General features: G+C 36.9%; 1 protein-coding gene across 2 annotated transcripts in view; it reads left to right on the top strand.

Moving 5' to 3' along the window:
* The first annotated feature begins 1477 nt into the window (after positions 1 to 1477).
* The window catches only part of LRRC49 (leucine rich repeat containing 49), a 40075-nt gene continuing 21532 nt past the window's right edge, over positions 1478 to 20020 (top strand). The window contains exons 1-8 of one of the 2 annotated variants that reach the window (XM_085070775.1): positions 1479 to 1663; positions 2146 to 2208; positions 2756 to 2843; positions 5172 to 5271; positions 5849 to 6052; positions 7362 to 7428; positions 10200 to 10343; positions 14301 to 14362. In XM_085070775.1, coding sequence (XP_084926901.1) covers positions 1610 to 1663; positions 2146 to 2208; positions 2756 to 2843; positions 5172 to 5271; positions 5849 to 6052; positions 7362 to 7428; positions 10200 to 10343; positions 14301 to 14362 — 782 coding nt within the window. In that variant the 5' untranslated portion in view covers positions 1479 to 1609. Of the gene's footprint in view, positions 1664 to 2145; positions 2209 to 2755; positions 2844 to 5171; positions 5272 to 5848; positions 6053 to 7361; positions 7429 to 10199; positions 10344 to 14300; positions 14363 to 20020 lie in introns of both variants that reach the window. The other variant, XM_085070776.1, reaches the window with a different exon arrangement.

Raw genomic sequence — 20020 nt, 5'->3', positions numbered from 1 at the left:
AGACCTTTCAGTTTATCTGATGTATCCTTCTGTCAAGGTTAAGGGAACTTGATTTTACAGAAACAAACACTAGATCCATTTATTTGTTCTGCCAGTGGTCACAGTACAGAACTGGCCTTTGGCCAGATGAAGACTGATGTAATTTTGAACACTGTGTTGCTTAGAACTTCATTGAAATCACCAGACAAATGTTTTTTGGGTTTGTTTGGTTTGTTTTATTTTCCTTTTAGTATAACAGTGCTCTATAGTGCTTAACTTCCAGCAGAGATAAAGCAGCATTTGTAACCATAGGAGAACTTAAAACTAAATGAATTAATGTCGACAAGTCCCTTAGAGGGAAACTGATGGCTCACTGGTACCCAGTAAATATCATAAACCCCTGAACCTCAAATGCACAACAAAAATCTGCATAGATTTCTTGTGGTGCATTTGTTGTTGGCACAGCATTGTCTACATGCTATAAAAAAGCCCCTAAAAACAGCAAACCAAACAACCGAAACCCACATATATGGCATTTTCCACAAAATACTCTGTAATTACATTATTCTTCTGTCAGCCTTTCAGCAGATGGAAACTGAAATGACAACACAAATACCTAACGCTGGAATGTTTATTTGTTTGTGTGGCCAGGCATTGGAATAGGTTGCTCTGGGAAGTGTTTAAGAGGCACCTGGATCTGGCGCTGGGTGATGTGGTTTGTAGTTTAGGTGTTACAGTGGCAGTGCTGGGGTGACATTCGGACTTGGTGATCTTAAAGGTCTCTTCCAACCTTGATAATTCCATGATTCTGATGGGGGAAGACACCCTGAGGCAATTCACAGCCCTTTCACACGCTGACGGCTTCTCACAACCACACACTGTTTCTTCTCTAGCCACTTCTTGATGTGTGCATTTAAAAGCATCCACTAAGCACCAGTGGAGCTCCTGGTCTGCAGGAGTGCTGAGGGATCAGCACGGGGAGCTGGCACAGGCTGAGGCGCTGCCCTCAGAGGTTGTCACCTTTTGTGACCAGCATAGGTCCACAGATGGCTACTTCCTGAGGCGCGACAGGAACGGCCCAGCTTCTTGCCCTGTCACGGGTTTTCACACGCAGCCACTTGCATGTTGAATTCAGTAAACCAGAATTGTAATAGTAGAATTGTGATTTTTACTATGGGTCAGTGGGGTGGTGGTGACACCGGGCACAGCGGGACAGCCGCAGGGCGCTCCATCCATCCATCCATCCATCCATCCATCCATCCATCCATCCATCCATCCATCCATCCATCCATCATCTCCTCGCCCACCCGCCCTTCCCCTCACGCTCTCCCCTCACGCTTTCCCGCCCGTCCCCTCCCGCTCTCCCCGCACGCTCTCCCCTCACGCTTTCCCGCCCATCCCCGCACGCTCTCCCCTCACGCTTTCCCGCCCATCCCCTCACGCTCTCCCCTCACGCTCTCCCGCCCCTCGGCACCTCCCCAGCCGGCGGGCGGGGCGGAAGCCGCGGTCGCCGCGGTAACAGCGGAGCCATTTCCGACAGGGCGGCGGCGGCGCAGGGTTATTTGGGGCCGCGGGGCTCTCAGGGGCCGCTCGGGACTGCGCGGGGCGGTGCGGACCGAGGGGCAGCGGCATGGTGCCCAGCAAGGGCCGGCCCGGCCGGGGCCCGCGGGCCGCGCCCGCAGCGGTAGGTGCTGCCGGGGTGCCGGGCGGGGGCAGCTCCGCTCCCGACAGCGGCTGTGCTGCGCCGGGAGTGCATGCAGATGTTGGGTTCAGTGCTCCTGGCTGGGAGAGATCTCTGTTTGCTCACAGAAATACATTTAAACCACCAGCATGTTTTGCCTTTTGAAGAAACAAGGCGTATTTTGATGTAGACACTTGTTTGCTTCATAATGAGACTTTTATCCCTATGGAAGTATTACTTTCAGCGTATTTTTAAAACTAAAATCAGTGTGATTTTTTAGAACTAAAAATTCAGTGTTAAATAGAGGTGTGATGTATTCTTCATAATATTTTGCAAAATAGTTCTTTGGCAGATTTTGCTGTTGAAAATGGCTTTATTGTTTGAAAAGAAATTGTATTGGTATGCAGTATCAGTATTGCTATAAATAATTTTATTGATATTTTTGAGAAACATAGCATTTTATTTCCCTTTCTTCTAACTTGCAGGTTAACAGCTGTGGTCTTCAGCTGGTCATCCAGACCTCATCAATACCAGAAAAAAACAAACCAGTAATTATCAGTAATTATTGCCTTTCCTTGGATAATTATATTAACTAATGTGGTTGTACGAGACTGAAGTGTTTGTATGCTTTCAAATAGGAGTTACCTTTTCAGGACTCATCTGTTGACTTAAAAGAACTAATATATCTGATAGTATTTAATATAAACAGGGGGTTGTATTATAGCCTGCCATAAGATATATATGTATGTATATATATATATGTATGTATGATTTCTTGTTCTTCCATCTGTACCTCTCTTTCTCCTGTAATTGCAGTATTCCTCACAGGGTGGGATTTGGTTTTTATTTGTTTAGTCAACTGCATATGAATGTGCTGGTAACTGCCATATTTTCATTTTGGTTTCCAACAGTGAGGCTTTCTCATTGTTGTATCTTAAAAGAATGAATACACCTTTTATTGGAGACATTATTTCTTCACCTTTTTGTCAAAGAATTTGTAGAAATTTCTGAGAACTGCAGTTATTACTGAGGTTACTAAAGACATTATTTGCATTTGAAAATTTTAACATTTATTTTATAAATGTTGTGTTACAGTTTGACCTCAGAATAAATAAAGACCAGCCATCTTTCCACAATAGACTTCTGCAGCATGATCTGGAAAAAAACTACTCAGGAAGACGAGGTAATATTCGATAGGGTTTGGTTTATTTTTCTTTTGTATGTCTTTTATTGTTTCAAAAGTAGAAAAAGATTGTATCATGATTAGAAAATGTAAGAGTGATAGTGTTTCCTACTTGGCTACAGCAATTCAATGTATTTACTGTTGCATCGTGTCCTGAACCCACTATCCTTCTGCTGCCTGGTTCAGATGGCTTTTTGCATCGTTTATTTCCCCCTCATGGAAGAGCATTTTTTTTCTTCTACCTACAAAGCCACAACCTATCAAGTGCCCTACTGTACGTTCCCTCAAAAGCCACACAGTTCTCTAATGTAACATTTTAATATATTTAGACAAACTCAGCTTCTGATGTGGCACCCTGATACTAAGAGAAAGCTTTTCTTTACTGCTTGTGTGCTCCTGGGTTTGCAGAGCAAGATATTGGTGGTATCACTGCTAACTGCATTAAGGACTGGAAGAGACTTGAAACAACACTTCTTGCCATGCTGCTGCTTGCCTGTCATGTAAAACTGTGATTGGTTAGAGCAGAAGATCAATTTAGTTGTCATGGCAACTCTTTATTAATTCTGGTAAAAAATGAAGGCCAGCAACCGTTCAGAATGGGTTGATTTTTAGGGCTGTTATAAAACTTACGGAATAAATGTAAGTCTGCAGTTTGGTTTTGTTCCCTGCTCAGGAAACCAAAGAGTATTGAGTTGTTTGATGCCTAATAAGCAGCTCTGTCTCCCAGTACCATCCAGTCTGACAGAACGTTCTGGTTCGGAATTGAAGCAGAGTAGAAGTTCGTATCAGGACTTGGCGAGACTTCTATTCACACCCTACAAAATCCAGACCCTGACAAAGCAGCAACATTTTTAGTTCAGGTGCTTCAGGTAACAGTGGAAATGCCTCGTTAGTCTCTCTCTCTTACGGGGTGCCTTACCAAAGGTGTTTCTAGTGCTCCCTTTGGGTGTTAAGAGAGGTCATTACACCATTGCCAGCAAACCACTAGACATTTCTTACAAAAATATAATATAGGCATTTAAATAGAGGCTTTCTATAAATCTTTCTTTAATGAAAGAGCAGCAATAGGGATCATTTACACATGTCTTTAGGAGGATGACAGTAGAAAAAAACTCACATTACTGCCATACTGTCATGTTTCAAACTGATTTTTAAGTTCCTAATCTTATGTTTATTGGCTTTAAAACCTGCAGCACAACTAAAGTAAGACTTCTGCAGCAATGTCAATTGATTTTAATTTCTTTTGGTCTCTTTTTTAATAGTTTCGATTTTGAAATATGCATGGAGAGTGTTGTTAGAGTAGCTAGTGATAAAATATTCAAGAGTAGAACTGAAAAGATTCTAAATTGACTGACAAAATGTTTTACTTAAATAGATACCTGAGGGTATATTTCAGACAATAACAGACTCACTTGCTGTAGTAGTAAAACAGTTGTCTTGTTTATTAAAGAATGGATGTTTTTCATGTTAATGTATTTGATTTATTTGAAGGAAGAGGGGAAAAAAACCTGCCAAGCATGCAGAAGATGAGCCTATATTTTGTGGTAGTGTGTATGCACCATTATCTATTTTAGACCAATACTTTTCAGTGGATCATTTCCAAATAAGCCAAAGCTCACAGAACACATTTGCTTACTACTTTTGCAGGTATTTTTAGACATCCTCCCTTTTTTCCTCCTCTATTAATGAAATATGTAAGGATGAATAGCTTTATAAATGTTTTAAAATTACAAAATATAACATAAAATTATTTATTTAAAATTATAAATATAAAATGTGTTTAAAAGGGCTGCCTGTTTCTTTACAATGGGGTGAAATATAATACCAATGATCACTAGGTATTGCTTGCACTTACCTTTGAAAGACTTTGCATTTGTTTGTGACTTAGGGAGAGTCAAAGTTTTGGTGCTTTATTTTCTAGTTCTATCATCTCTTTTACCTGTGTCTTTAAATTGATCTTAAGTTAGGTAATATCTTCAAGTTCAGATACTGAAATTGTGAAACAATTTTACAAGGTTATGTTAAAACATCATTGAGTAATCAGAATCAAAATAAAGGCATTAACAAAATATCTTACAACAAATTGCTGGGAAAAAATCTCAGAAAGTAAAGAAATTGATGTACTTTGGAAAGAGGATGTAGAGGGATATAGTCAAGAGCAGGAAAGAAAACTGATAAATCATAGTACTGAATGGAAACAAAAAGCACTTTAATGGACTATCTAATGCTTTACTTTTATAAGAGAAAATTTTGCTTTTGTCACCTGTAGTTCATTAAGTGTATCTACAGAGAGATAGTTGATATACTTTCTTTATGGTTTTCTAACAGATAACACCAATTTTGGGAGCAGTTCATCAATAACATTTCCTGTATTGCAACGTACTGCTGAAGAAAAAATACTGAACTCTGACAGACTTAGCCTGGAAAGGTGAGAGGGTGATGGAGTGCATGTGCCAGAGCCTGAGACCCCTGGGCTAGAGTGACCAGAGTGACCAGTGCCCCACTAATGGCTGCAGTCCGTGGGGGGCTTGGGTTGTTGGGTTTTGTGTGTGTGTTTGAGAGAAGAGCTGTGTCCCGTGGAGAAATTCTGTGTGAGTGTCGTTGTGATGAATATATCCATACAGCAGTCATGCAAGGCAGGCAGATTTCTGGTCTGAACAGAATGTTCATGTGATAGCTGAAGAAAAACTCAAGAAATTGTGAGACCTCATCTGTTGGAATTTTAATGTGGTCGCAACATGAAACTTCCATGGAGTTTCCATGTAACAAGCAAATCTGTGAGAGGAGAGGTGTTGAGAAAATTTTGGAAACATTTCTGCTATATTTTCATGCTAACTTTTTAATAGGTAGGAGTTACTGCTTTATCTACAGAATCTAGTTAGCAAACCTGATTAACCTTAACCAAGATAATATAGGTTTCTCTGTTCAGTCAAAGTGTATGAGCAGAAGGTGGATTACTGATTTGTTACTTACTTGTATGTTCTGTTTTTTCTTTTTTCTTCCAGGCAAAAACTGACAGTGTGCCCAATTATTGATGGGGAAGATCACCTTCGTCTTTTGAATTTCCAGCATAACTTTATAACTCGTATCCAAAATATTTCTAATCTTCACCATCTTGTTTTCTTAGATTTATATGATAATCAGATTGAAGAAATAAGTGGGGTTTCAACTTTGAGATCCCTGAGAGTCCTTCTGTTGGGAAAGAACAGGTAAAAATAATAAAACTAAGGCATTCTACTTCCTAAGGTGTAACAACTGTGATCTGTCATTGTTTCTGTTACAGTTTTCAGTTTGTGATGTTGCTGTCATACCAATGAGATCAGCCCTAAGAGCCGCTAAGTGTCAGGGATCCCACTGAGGAAGCACACAGATTTTGTTTCATGTTCTTCAGAACTTCCTTTCTTAAGTAAATTTAAGTAACAGTTCTGAAGCACTTCACGTTTCCATCTAATCTTCTATTCTGATTGACTATTAAATACGTGTTCTTAGATTTGTGTGGCAGGTGGAATGTCTTTTCCCATCAAATGTAGTATTCATTGATTATTTATAACCTATAAGAAGTATTTATGCCTGATATATTTAGCTGGGAAAAATACCAGACAGATGAGTAATGGATTTTATTGCTTATTTATTTCTTTTAGTCCTGTAGCCTTTAATTTTAATAATTTAATACATGTATCTGTGCAGTTGCTCACATAAGGGTTGTGCTCTGACTTTGTTAATTTCCCTTATTTTCTTTCTTTCAATAAAGTGAGAACTGGTGACCAGATTTCAGTTATGTGCAGATTATAAAGAATATACCTCCTAATTGAGCCTGAATTCAAAACAACAAGTTTCAATAGTGCAGTATGTTACTAGAGCTAAGAGCTTTGGTATTGAAAATCTCACCTGTAGAATTAAATTTTGTTTGCAGTAAAATACTGGGGCATGAGAACTACAATTTAAAGTGCTTTGAGGGATTATTTTCCATATCATAACCACCTTGAGTGCAGTTTACCTTAGAACTGTGCTGTGGAGGTGGTTAGGAGTTGACATACTTGTGAGTGGCTGCAAGTCAGACACAGTTGTTAGCAACTTGTTTTCAGCTTGATCTGTTTGTGATCTTTGATTACTCTTGAAGCAAATGCTTAATACACATTTAATGCCATCAGCCAGTAGATGATGCTGTTGGGTATATAATAGCCTAGATTTGGAATCTGACAGAATATGACAGGACAGAGAAATTTTAAGACAGTGAAGCTGTTGAGTTTTTTTAGCAAACCAAGCATTCCATCATTTTCCTCTTTCTAGAAGAGCCACATAAATACTGCTGCTAATGAATTACTGACAGTCAGAATGGAAGTTGATAGTCTTAAGACATACTCGTTTATCTATCAATTTTTTTTCTTGGTTCAAAATTTTGTTGTTTTTCTATTACTCTTGGTAGTCAGGAAAAGGGCTAAGTTTTGTATTGACTGGAAAATGAAAGATACTTTTAATCTAATATTAAAATAATTTCTCATAATTGAAATCTTGCAGAATAAAGAAGATATCAAATCTAGAGAATCTAAAAAACCTTGATGTATTAGATCTTCATGGAAATCAGGTACAGTGCAATAACTTGAGTACTTACCTTTGTTGTGTAGACATTGTGTGTTTGCTGTGTCTTTTACTAAAGTACTGTTTTGTGAAAGGGAGCTGGTAGCAAGTTTTGCAACTCTTGAGGTCACAGAAATCAGTGAATTAGAAAAAGGTGTCATGATGTTTATTTTGAATCTTTATATTAAGTCTCTTGTACTTTCAGCATTGTACTTTAGGAAAGTTACAGCGATTAAAATGCTGAATCAGCTGAGTGTAATGGCACTCACACCTATACAATAGTAACCTACCCCAAGTAGTTGTGATGTAGTTAAAGTAACACAGTCTTAGAACTCATAAGATTTTTAGATACAATTGGTTGCTGTTTTTACTGTTGGTGGTCTTACAAAACCAGTTTCCCTACATATATGTAAAAGAAAAGAAAAAGACAAGTTAGCACTGTAGGGACTTATTGTTGTAAGTGATGCAATAAGTTTGTGGCTGCTTTGAATAACATTAGTCAAACAATACCCTCATTGTATGGTGGCAGAGGCAGTCTAGGACCAGATGATGGCATTGCACTTGGAGTCTTGGCCATCTCCAAACATATTCATTCCCAAGTGTTTGTGTGGTTATAATCCTTTTTGTTTTGCTGTTGGAAATTCAATGGAGGTTATGTTTTTGGTAAAAATACTTGCTAACTAAAGATGCAGCTGTGACAGTCAGCACACCTTCACAGCACAGGTGAAGGAATCACTAATGGAAATGAAACACACCTTGCACAATTCTTACAAGTGATTGTGATGTAGATCTGACTTTTTTTTTTTTGTCTTCAAGTATCTATATAACTCTTCACATTAACTACAACTTTTCTAGGAGTTTTGGGCATAATGCCCAGCTGGCTGTTGCTAGGTCACCTTCATAATGATACCTTGATGCAGAGAACATTAAAAATTTCCCTATGTCAGGAACTGATATTAAATCTTGGAATATAGTAAATTATTTTGTTTTTCACATTGCTTTCATCATGAATGTCCATGCCAAGGGCACAAACGTTAGGAAATTAAGTTATTTCCTTTTTTGGTAGGTTTAGTGTATTTTTCATGTAAAGACCAAACAAAGACTATGAACTTACCTTCCATAAATAAATTATCTCACTCTTCCTTTCTAGTTCTAAGATATGTAAGTTTTCCTGTTTAAGTTCTTTTTTTTTCCCTGTCTTTGAGGAATTCAGAATTTAAAACACCCATCTGCTGTACCAAGTATTAGTTATTTTTGAAGCTTTAATGAAGAAATAAAAAAGGAAGAATTGCTGTGTTTGGGACATATTTTAGTAGACTGGTGCCTTGTTTTGAAGGCTGAGTTTCATTCTTGTTGTTTGCTCATATAACACTGAATAAGAGAGCTCCTTTAACTATTTAAATTTGTGGGGTATTTGTTTTTAGCATCCTTCGAGTCTATCTTAAAAGGTATTTTTTCTACATAGTAAATTTCTGAAGAACAGACTTCAACAACAGAATTGGCTTTGAGAACTTCAAAATATGGTTTCCCATGTTTAAGAATGGAGCAATTTAAACAACAGATCAGAGAATTGGAGCCAGACTTATCTCAGTGGTGTTCAGCAAAAGGACAATAATAATTTGAGCATTTTTAATTATGTATAAGTATCTCTTGTATGTTACCAGTGATCACTGAACAATTAAATCCCATGTACAAGTTACAGACAAAGTATTGGAAATACACTAGACTAACTGTTATTAATATAAGCACATAATTCTGCATCATTCAGGGATGCATGAATTTTATTCTAGAATGCCTTAAATATCAAAAGTAATTGGAGTAATTACCTGTGGTCTGTTTAATTCTGTGAATAATTTTTCTTTCCAAAAGTTCAAGATGTAAGTAAAATTATGCAACCTGATTTTTTTTTTTTTTTTTTTTTTAGGCATGAAGGTCTTTTCATCAATCTCAAAATTTTTTAAAAGATGCAACTTTCATTTGTGCAATTTAATTATTGATGAGTGGTTATGTGGCACATAACAACCTTTTTCTGAATTCTATTTTGTAGTGAGGTATTCAAAGATACAAGCAAATGAGAAAATGAAATAGTGTTTTTGTTTGGTGTCTACAAGTAGACTTTGACTTGTGTACTAATTTCTTTTTGGTATTATCAAAGTATTACTTGAAGCATCCAAAAAGAAGTGATAGTAGCTTGTATTGTTTTTTACCTAGCAGTCCATATGAAAAGCTGCTGTACCTTCATGTGTGCATAATTGAAAGAGGCAATTCAGCAGAGCTAATCTTAAAGCTCAGCAAAGTGGTGAAGAGTATCTCTATATGTTGCTGATGAAATCATTATCTTTGCAATAGTAATAAAATACCAGGATTAATATTCTAGACTGGCATTCTAGCCTGTAATTGTAGTTAGGCACACATCAGCAGAGGTCTGTGCTCTTCATGCCAGCCCACTGCTCTTGGCTTGCTTTTACAAGTCTCCCTGTCTAATTATGTTTGTGTAAATAGTGGTATTTTCTGTTCCTCTTGCTGTAATGTTTTTGTATAAAATACACATAAATGGATAGTTTAACAAGCTGTTGAATTTTTAAGATGTATTTAATTTTGGTCTTGCTATCTACTTTTGTATGTTTTGAAATTGAGCAATTACTGAAATATTTCTTATAGCAGCATATCCCCATCACAGACTTGCATGTACACATATGTGTCTGTATATATGGAAATTACCAACAAAATAGGACATTCTCAAACTGTTGAATAATGACTGTATTACTTCTTTCACAGATTGCTAAAATAGAAAACATTGGTCATTTAAGTGAACTGAGAGTGTTAAACCTTGCCAGAAACCTCCTAACTGTTGTAGAAAACCTGAATGGACTGGATTCCCTCACAGAGCTCAACCTCCGTCATAATCAAGTCTCTGCTATAGTAAGGAACACAACTCTCATCCTTTTTTCTCTTTCTTATTTATTTTTCTTTGTTTTTGACAAAATGCACTATAACTTGTTTAAGCCATATCAGCATTTCACATTTGAGGATCTTGTATTTCCCTGTATTGTGTTGCTTATGTTGTTCTGCTGCAATACTTAATTCTACAACATAAAGGTGAAGCAAACACGTTCAATTTTGGTATTATTTTCTTCAAATGTGATCAGGGAGGCTGGACCTTAAAAGGTCCTTTTCAAGCCAAACTATGCTGTGATTCTATGAAGAATTGTAGTGCTTGAAATCTTGAAAGCTCATGATGTTTCTCTAGAGGAGGGAAAAGAGATTCTGAAAAAGCTTTGTGGTTCTAACACAAATATTTAGATACTCCTCTTCCATGCAAGTTTGTGTTCTTTTCTGTAAGTTAGCTAATACATCAGATCATCTTAAATTTAACTTAAGAATGTTGCTGGGGCAAATGCAGAGAAAATAGGTATTGCTTGTGAGAGCAGAATTTCCCAATGGAAGTTTTAACCCAGCATTTTAAGTCTTCATATTCTGAAAATTAAGATTTTTCACTTGGCAATTTGAGGTATGGCAAGTGGATTTTTTGAACCAGAGCTTTTTAAAGTAAAACAGAGTTTACTCAGATAGCAACTTTTTTCTGCCCTGCGTAATTCTTTAATTCTTGGCCTCCTGTTGCTGCTGAGCCTTTCTTTTCTTGACTTTCTGCTACTTGCCAAATAGGAATTGTTTTAAAATTTCAAAAATAAGGAATTTCTGCTTATTGCTGATTCTGTTGCTGTACCTTTCCCTGTGTCAATGATGTTACCTAGAATTCTCTTTGCTGGTAGCCTCTGCCTTTTCACTCCTCTCAGGTGCAGCTTGTACTTTCTGCTTGCTTTCTGCTGTTGCAAGTGAAGAGTCAGCATGAAATTTAAATTAGTGACTTACAGGCTTGGACTCTGTGCTGTATCTCAGTGTTTTAGTGTTTCCTGGCAGACAGTGTTTCAGAAGATGATGTTCTCTTCAGGGAGATACTTTCTTTTGCTTGTTGGCCTGTGGGTTTTTTTTAAGTGGTGTTGTTGTTGTTGATAGTCTTTTGGTTTTTTACTCTGATTAAGTTCTAATGAAATTCAGTTTTGTGAGAGTGGATTTTTTTGTTTTTCATTGAATGGTAATTTTTGCAAGTACAGCACTAACTCTGTGTTTAAGTCTTGGCCATGTTATACTGTCTAAAACGCTAAGTAAATATGGCTCCTAAAATTAATTTTTTTCTTATGTTAATGATAGATGTTGTCTTTTTCTCTTTGTACAATTATGTGCATGTGTTTCTTTACTTGTGTTTGTTTTATTTTTTTTAAATGAAAGCTACATTCTTTTTGTGTGGAAATTCAGATTCTGCTGCAATAGGAAATTACTGAAAATGCAGAAATATGGAAAGAAATATCTCATTCTATGGAAAGAATATCCAAGATAGTTTATTTCTGGAGCACTTGAGTAGTTGAGGGAGAGGAGCTATATTTCTTTAAGATGAAGTTAAGTTCATATGGTTGACTGTGCAAGTGGAGCAGACATTTTAATCATTATATTGTTATGATGTATCACTTAGCTGCAAAATATTCGCTCCTTAGGTCATGAAAAGGACTTGGTTACTGTGCTTTACTTACTCAGTTACTGTGACAACACTATCATTATGAATCAAGCTTTTTAAACTTCCTTTTTCCTTCAAATGAAAGAGTCTAAACTCAATTTTAAAAAACTTGCTGTTCCAAAATAATTAATAAAGTTAATCTCATTTAAATAACTTTGCGTTTTTTTAGGTGAATCTTTATTTTTCAGTACCTCTCCCCCATCTCCCCTAAGGGTATTATTCTTGTGTAGGAAAGATGATGATCTCATTTGTCAAACAAAATAAGTTTCTGTACTGAACTCTCTACCCCTTGCAGTTCACTGTATTGAATAACTAAAGTTCTCTAACTGGTCTGTAGTTGGTTTGAGAAATTAAATCTGCAATCATCCCTTAAAATCCACTGGCCGTGGACTACCAGTTTAGGAACTGGCTTTTTCCTTTGAGCTAGTCGCTACAGACTGAAAATCTGTGAATTATAAGTAGTTATTTTTTGTAAGAATAAACTGTAGTTGGTTCAAAGCTGTAGGATTTACAGGCACAGTCCTGAGGCTTGGCTTATAGCAGAATCATCTTACAGGATTGAAGTGGATTCAGAGTCTGACTATTCCAAAGGATAACAAACAGAATAAATGATTGCAAAGTGTCTTGTGTGTCTCAAAAGCACAGATCTATACATACCAGATATTATGAAATATCTGCTTACTTTCCAGCCAGTAGTGAGATAGGGTCTCTGTTAGGAAGATAATCCATATTTTTCTTTGAAAGACTGATCTACTTGTTTGCTTTGAGGTAGTAGAAGTTTAGAATATTGCCTTTTGTCATCTGCACCTTGATCTTAGACTTGGAGGACTGGTCAAGGTGTTCACCATCTTATGAGGAAAGAACTCCTGCCCTCTGTCCACCTCACTATTAAACTTTGTATTATAAACTTTGTATATAAAACTGAAGTAGCTGGAGGTTTGGTTTTTTGTTTTGTTTTCTGTTTTAACCTAGCAATTGCTGTCACACCTGTGAGGCTTGCAACTTGTCTTACAGGACAGCAACTTATGTGTGTTACAGAAATTTGTCTTCACGGGAAATTACTTTGTATTCCCCAGTGATGAGCTGGAAGCTTTGCTGATGAAGCATTACTGTGCACAATCCTGGAATGCCCTGTCATGTGTGTATCCACCCAGCTGTACCATGTGTACCTGCCTTTTTCGGCCTCAACACCAAGTAGCTGCAGGGACAGAGGGAAGGTCCAGGTGTAACTCTGTTGTGAGCTCAATCTTTCCCTGGTCTGATCTGGAAGGACTCAGAACAGCTCTGAACCAGGAGCTTTGCTACTGCAGACTTGATCACATATTGTACCCAGCAGTGACTCTCAGCAGCTTTGTTAGATTTATAGTGTTTCATTAATAGGAGCTACAGGGTTTGTTTAGAGCTGCCTTTGCTTACCTGTTTGGAATGAACTGTTCTGGAATGTCATGTAGACATGTCAGAAATCTGCTGGAAGGAGGAAGGGTTGTAGGCTAAAATCAAGACACTGAGCTGTGATGCTCCTTTCACTTTCCCAGGTTTGTGTCCACTGGTTTCAAGTCGGAGTATGGCCCTTGTTAGGGTAAGGAGATGCAGAATTATAGCTGAGGGGTTAGGTGTGCAGTCTAAATGGTCTGTGGATCACTGCAGGCTGTGCTGCCTGCCTGGTATGGATTTATATTTCAAAAATGAAGTTTGATCTTGCTGTTTCATCTTACTATATACTTGAGCTATTTGCTATTTAGATATACATATATAGGTGTATATATAAGGTCTTTTGTGGCAATATTAAATTTACAGTTTTTTATTCTGGAAACTCATTCCCTCTTCTATAAGTTAATCGTTAAGGTTGTAAAGGTGACAGAGTCCTTCAGATCATTCTCTGACAGGAAAGTCACTGCTGTTTGGCAGTGCTAATTGCACTGCTGTATTGCACTTGAAAAACCTTATTTCAGCAAGCTTTTTTTTTTTTTTTTTTTTTTAAAGCATGTTTATCCTGCAGGTTAAATGCTGAGCCAGCACCTTGGCTTATTTCCCAAAAGCCTGTTCAGAAAGCAGCAGCAGCCGTATCCTCCTTTTCTCTAAGATCATTTGCTTTGCAAGTGATGCAGCGAGTTCTGCAGAGTGGGATCTGCACTGAAACACTCCCTTGCAGTCTGCATTAGGGAGAGATGGAGCTGCACGTTCAATGGAAATCAATGCTGCAGCAAGGTTACAGCATTTAGAAATGAAAGCATTTCATCAGGCCAAGTAAAGAGGCTCAAAAGCCAGTTTCAGCTGCTGAATTTATGCCTATCTTTTCCTTCTAGAAAGATGTGGATACTTTGCCCTGTCTCCAGCGTCTCTTCCTCAGCTTCAACAATATATCTAGGTAAGGGGATTAGTAGTTTGTTTCCTGTGTCAGTAATTTGAAGTATCCTACTGGAGCTGTATTTCATGAAAATTTAAATTCAGACACTGTGAGTACAGATCCTTTTTTTTCCCTAACATATCAGATAAAAACATAATCAAGCCATTGTGTATTTTCTACTTTAAGCATAAAAATTTTTGAAACCATTGGCAATTAAATGTAGTTGTGCTATGAGTATTCTACCAAGAAACATATTTTTAATTAGAGAATGGTCATACTGTTTATGGTAGTCAAAATTAAAAGTGGTTTTGTAAATATCTTGTTTTGCTGTTAACCTAGTTGTCTGTTGAAACAACCTTATGCAAGGTACAGATTATATTTAACATTCCATCACTGTATTTATGGAGTTATGCAAACTGCTGAGTCAGATTCTGCTTGCTATGGGTAAATTATTTCATGCTTGTATTTTACTTGTGTGTGTGTTAATAAAGTTTGAAAGGTATATGCATGGTTTCCTTTCAGACCAGATGGCAGAAGCAGAATAGCTCAACTCACAACGCTGGGCTTCTATAGTTTCAAGTAACTAAAAGCATTTTGTTATAAATAGAAACATTTGTCTTCTGTGCCTTTTCATATTAATGCATTTTTCAAGTTTGCCTTTATACTTGTGCCAGTATTTAAAAAGAAAGTGCCTGCATTATCTTCAGTTTGGTTTGTCCTTTTTTAATCCCTTGATCACCACCAGCTTTCTTTGTTTAGAATCAAATAATTGAATGTGGGGTAGAGGAAGATACTTTGTGTTCTAATTACTGGAAATGCCTTGCAATTCTTGTGCTATCTGCTTTCTCTGTAAAATGTACTTAGGAGCATTTATTGTAGTAGCTACTCAGACATTTTATATTGACCTGCATTATATTTTTTGCAGACAGCTCCATCCTACTTCTCTGTGTTTCTTAGGTTCTTAAAACACAAATGCATTACATCCCCTTAAATACTCATGGCTATTAAACCTTTTAAAAACAATTCAGAGATGAGTTGCAGGAATCTTTCTTATGCTCTTCCCTTAGTTGATTTACTAGTCTTTTTATTTTACATTTTAAATTGGCATAGTGAAGAGAGTGGGTTAGCATTTTGCCTCTGTTGAATCATTTCCAGAATTGGGACTTGCCTTTTGTTTCTGGCTTTCTAAAAAAAGTCTCAGGCTGTCAGGAGCAAGAAGGGGACTGCAGTAGCTTGGCTCCCTCGCTGTCAGGGAGCATCACTGCAGTCAGGAAATTGCTGTGTCTTTTTAAGGACTTGGTGTATTCTGTGTAGCTTTCTGGCTGCTTTCTTATACTGTTTTATGCAACTCCACAGTATTTTTACAGTATTTAAAGAAGGAAAAATGTTTTGGATTTTCTGTGAGGTTTTGATAAATTTCTCAAAGTTTGTGATCAGTAGCTTGCTTCTTGGCACTATATCAAAATTTTTCTCATTTATTCATTGGGGCTCCAGTTGGTCTATTGCTAGATCTAGTCTTAGTTTTAATGTAAGTTACAAATAATAATCTAGAACATAAATGGAGATACAGAATTTAGTTTTAATTTGCAGTTGGAATAGGTATAAAAATAGGCATAAAAAAATCTTAATGTTAAACAAAAGGTATTGCTCTTCTATAAATTTTCTGCTATAAATATGCATGTGGGTAGATAGGTGGATGAGTAACTTTAACTCTTTATTTACCAGTCACTATTTTAAAACACGCACATGAAAAAATTATTTTGATCACATTTAGCTTGGAATTTTTAAATAATAAGCTTTTACTACATATAGCAGTTCTGAAGGCTAAAATCCCCTTTAATTCCCCATTTAGGGTTATGCAGTAGATATGCTTTCTACCAGGAAAATGGTTAAATATACAAGTACATTCTTGACCAACTGTGCTCTAATGCTGGGCTTGATACTCTTTGCACTGACCAAAGAAGTTCTATGCAGCCCTAACACCAATAAATTGCTGTGCTATATCTGAACATTCCTACACCTCCCTTAAATGGTTTTGTGTGCTTTTGAGTCACTTACCCAGGTTTACTCTGTGCCATATGGTAATTCTAAAAATTATTTTTTCTAAAAACTGCTGTGTCTGTACAACTGAATTTTGTTTGACAAGCGAATTGGTGCACAAATACTCTAATTATTTATCTGTAGGTGCATAGAAAAGAACCCTGCAAATGGAAACAACAAAGTTTCCAGAGCGCAAATACATTTGTTGCAATTTCATTGCAATATTTTATTAATGTTCTTTTTAAAAATAGCATTTTTGAGGCAATACTTCCATGGGAAGATTTTCTTGTTCCTATTTTTGTGTCAGTGAAAATCCTTGAGTCTTAAATTGACACATACCGACATATTGAATTAATATTTCAGTAGAAGACTCAGGAATGCCATTAAAAATTGTCACTATTTAAAGCATGAGAATCTATCATGGATTTAATCAGCACGTTCTTTTTACCACATGCTTCAGAGGAGGGCTCAGAATGCTGCTGCTTCTCTGCAGAACTTTTAGTAAAAAAGGATGTATTGGCAAGATAATGTAAGCTAAGACCGAACTTGATGCTGATAGGAGACAAAGGAAGTCCAGTTTCTGGCTTCAGCCCAAAAAATCTTTGTTACAAACTGAGGGCATTCGTACCTGATGGCTGAAGGCAATACCTATATATAGAACTGGTTATAAAGAAGTGGGAGAAATACTGTTTTTAATTTGTCATGTGGCACAGGGAAGAGATTACAGTAACATTTTCAGGAAAGATATGCTGCTGAGATTCAGAAAGGGAGTTATTGCTCATATTTGAACATGTGAAACTGGGCAAGACCATATTTTAATCTCGGAAATAAAACACAGATTTTTCACTGTTACACTGCTGTCCAGGTCAGCACTATGTTGGCTTTTTCATTTAGTCTAGCTGTATGGAAAAAGTTGGATACAGGCTCATGTAATTCTTGTTCTTCATTTGGTTGCTGAATTGGAAAACTGAGAGAAGCAATGTTCTTAGCCTAATAATTTTTATTCAGCAAGATGAAAATTTATAAATGCATTGTTAAATGCTTGAACAAAAGCAGGTAAAGGGGCATGAAAGGTTGATGGTGCTTACATCTGTTTTCATAGGTAGTTTAGTAGTTAGAAACATGGAAAAACACTGAGTACTTCTTCTTTGACTGAGTATTTTTAGAGCATACAGCTCTCTCTCAGGTGTTCTATCAGACTATGGAATGTTGCTCTCCTTCTCTGTGCCAGAGCTTTTCCCCTTTGTGCAACATGCTTTTAAAAATCAATGCAAATATGTAGAGAAGGAACAACTATCTCTCTAAACAAGCAGGTTATAACAGAAGATAAATGGTCCTGTGTCCTGCGAATGTGTTTCACTGGTGCAGGCTGAGCCCCAGAATGCTGCTGTTTGGCAATTGCCACATTCTGATATGAGGCAGGAGAAGTGGGTTTGTATCCCTTTGGAAGAGGGGAAAATTGGATGCAGGACTCTGAGCATGCATCAAAAATGGAAAACTGAGCTATTCTGAAAAGATTTCCAGAAAACACTTTCTGATAATTTAGGCCAAATTTGTGTCTTATTTCTGTGTTGCTGAAATGACAATTTTAGCAAAGATAATTTACCTGAGAAGAAGAACAGGAAGGAGAAGTGGTTGTCTCCTGCAGGAGAAGGTCTTTTGGAAAGAGAATCAGACATTCCACTTGAGAAGATTGAGGCAGTCTGACACAGCATCATCCAGAGCTGTTTTGTATTTCCTGAGCAGGTTAAAGGCTCCTTTGTGGGGATAGGAGGCTGGAGAGAGAGCCTTGAGACGTGGCCCCTGATTCCTGTCGAGTGGTCACCACTGGGCTCTGTCCCAGCAGTCTGCATGCTGGGAAGCAGACAGAAGCTTGGTTGTAAAGTGTGCAATCTCTTTGGGAATGTAGAACATTAAAGCTTTGCTTGGCTTAGAATTGGGATAATGGTGTGACAAGTACAGAATATAAAGTTTTCTACATGGAATTTCTAAAGCTCTACTTTTTAATATATATATATATATATGTCTATACCAAGATGTGAAAGCAGTTATTTTACACTGCTGTTTCTTTCTAAAATTGAGCTGCTAATAGGGCAGCTAAAAGCAGGATAAAGCAAGCACATCTGTTTTTAGCTCCAGAATGAATGTTCTGGCATGCTGAAGCAGTGAGAATTTCAAAGCACAGCAGTATGTGTAAGTGGAAGGTCTTGAAAACACACTAGCAAGCTTTCAACTTTTCTGTCATTTCCTGAAGAAACTGTTTTTATTAAAAATCTGTAAATCATATGTAATGAAAGAAGCACTATTTGGTTAAATGTTTAGTGGTAAGTAGTTGGAATAAATATATTTATTGCTTTTAAATATACTTGCAATTGAAAATAATTTTGGAGACCAAAAATTTTCACATTTTTCAAGCAAAATATGTTCTAGCTCAATGGAAATTCAGATTTTGGGTTTTTTTTTTCCTAACATGTTTGAGTTTTCCTTATGAACTTGTTTGATTTTGCCTTATTAACTTCTGTGTCATTTGGAAATATTATATTTTATCTTTAGGACATATGGAGTATGTATTTTAAATAATATGTGAGCCTGATCTTCCAAAAATGTGCTTCCATAAGCTGTTTTCTGGGAAGGAAACAGATCATAAAAAGAAGCAGAAAATAATTATCAAGCCTTAACCACATGTACAAAACATCCAATTCTTCAGAAATCCTAAGAACTTTCACTGTCTTTGTCACAATCTGCACATAATTCATTTTCCATCATATTTTAGGTTGTTTTCATGTACTAAGCACAAAGACAGTAATATCTTCCTCTTTACTGTCTCTTTTCTGCTATGCCCTTTGAGAGTACAGTGCAGGAACTACCTGCATGCTGCACTAATGCATGAAAATAGCTATTGCCACTTTACTCAATGACAGCCTTTGAAATGAACGTCTGTACTGCAGATGATTTCTGATCGCTAAGTTCAGGGCATATTTAAAGTTTGACTTGACTTTTGAAGGCCAGAGGACATAAGGATGGGTGTACAGTATACATTTATACATTGTAAACATGCTAGGAAGTCTTATTCATAGCCATAACTGGTCACCTTTTTAAATTAAAACCCAGTTAAATAGTCCTCTGTTATTTCAAAATACTATTTATCTCAACTGCTTTCTTTTCACATTCCATCTTCAATAAAAGGAATGCTATACAGGTTATACAGGAACATATACAAGAACAGGTTATAAAGGAACACTATACAGGTTTCATCTCTAAATGCCTTTTACACCAGTCAGTTATTTTTTGTCAGGTAACCAAATCTGATGTTGTCTAAGAAGTCAGCAGGTTAGAGTTTGTAGACTGAACTCAGAGCCATGGACTAGTCTGTTTTGAAGATAATATGACACTTTTGTAGTTATTTTACTTCTAATATCAATGGTGATGCAAACATTTAGGATCATTCTGTGGTATTTGTGGTTGGCTTTTTTTTCCTTCTATTTTCCATGTCTTTCGTGCTGTCTTTGAGGGCAAATACACCTTGTATTATTTTTTTAAAATATGGATTTATATGTATCATTTTAGCAGGGGGTTAGATAAAAACTCCCACAGTTCTCCTTATTCTGCATCTCTTTTTACCTGTATGTGAAGGGACTA

Source organism: Lichenostomus cassidix, chromosome 10, assembly GCF_008360975.1.
Source record: "Lichenostomus cassidix isolate B80296 chromosome 10, HeHo_3.0, whole genome shotgun sequence".
NCBI lineage: Eukaryota > Metazoa > Chordata > Aves > Passeriformes > Meliphagidae > Lichenostomus > Lichenostomus cassidix.
The sequence above is the reverse complement of the archived record's forward strand: the minus strand, read 5'-3'. Positions and strand labels throughout refer to the sequence as shown.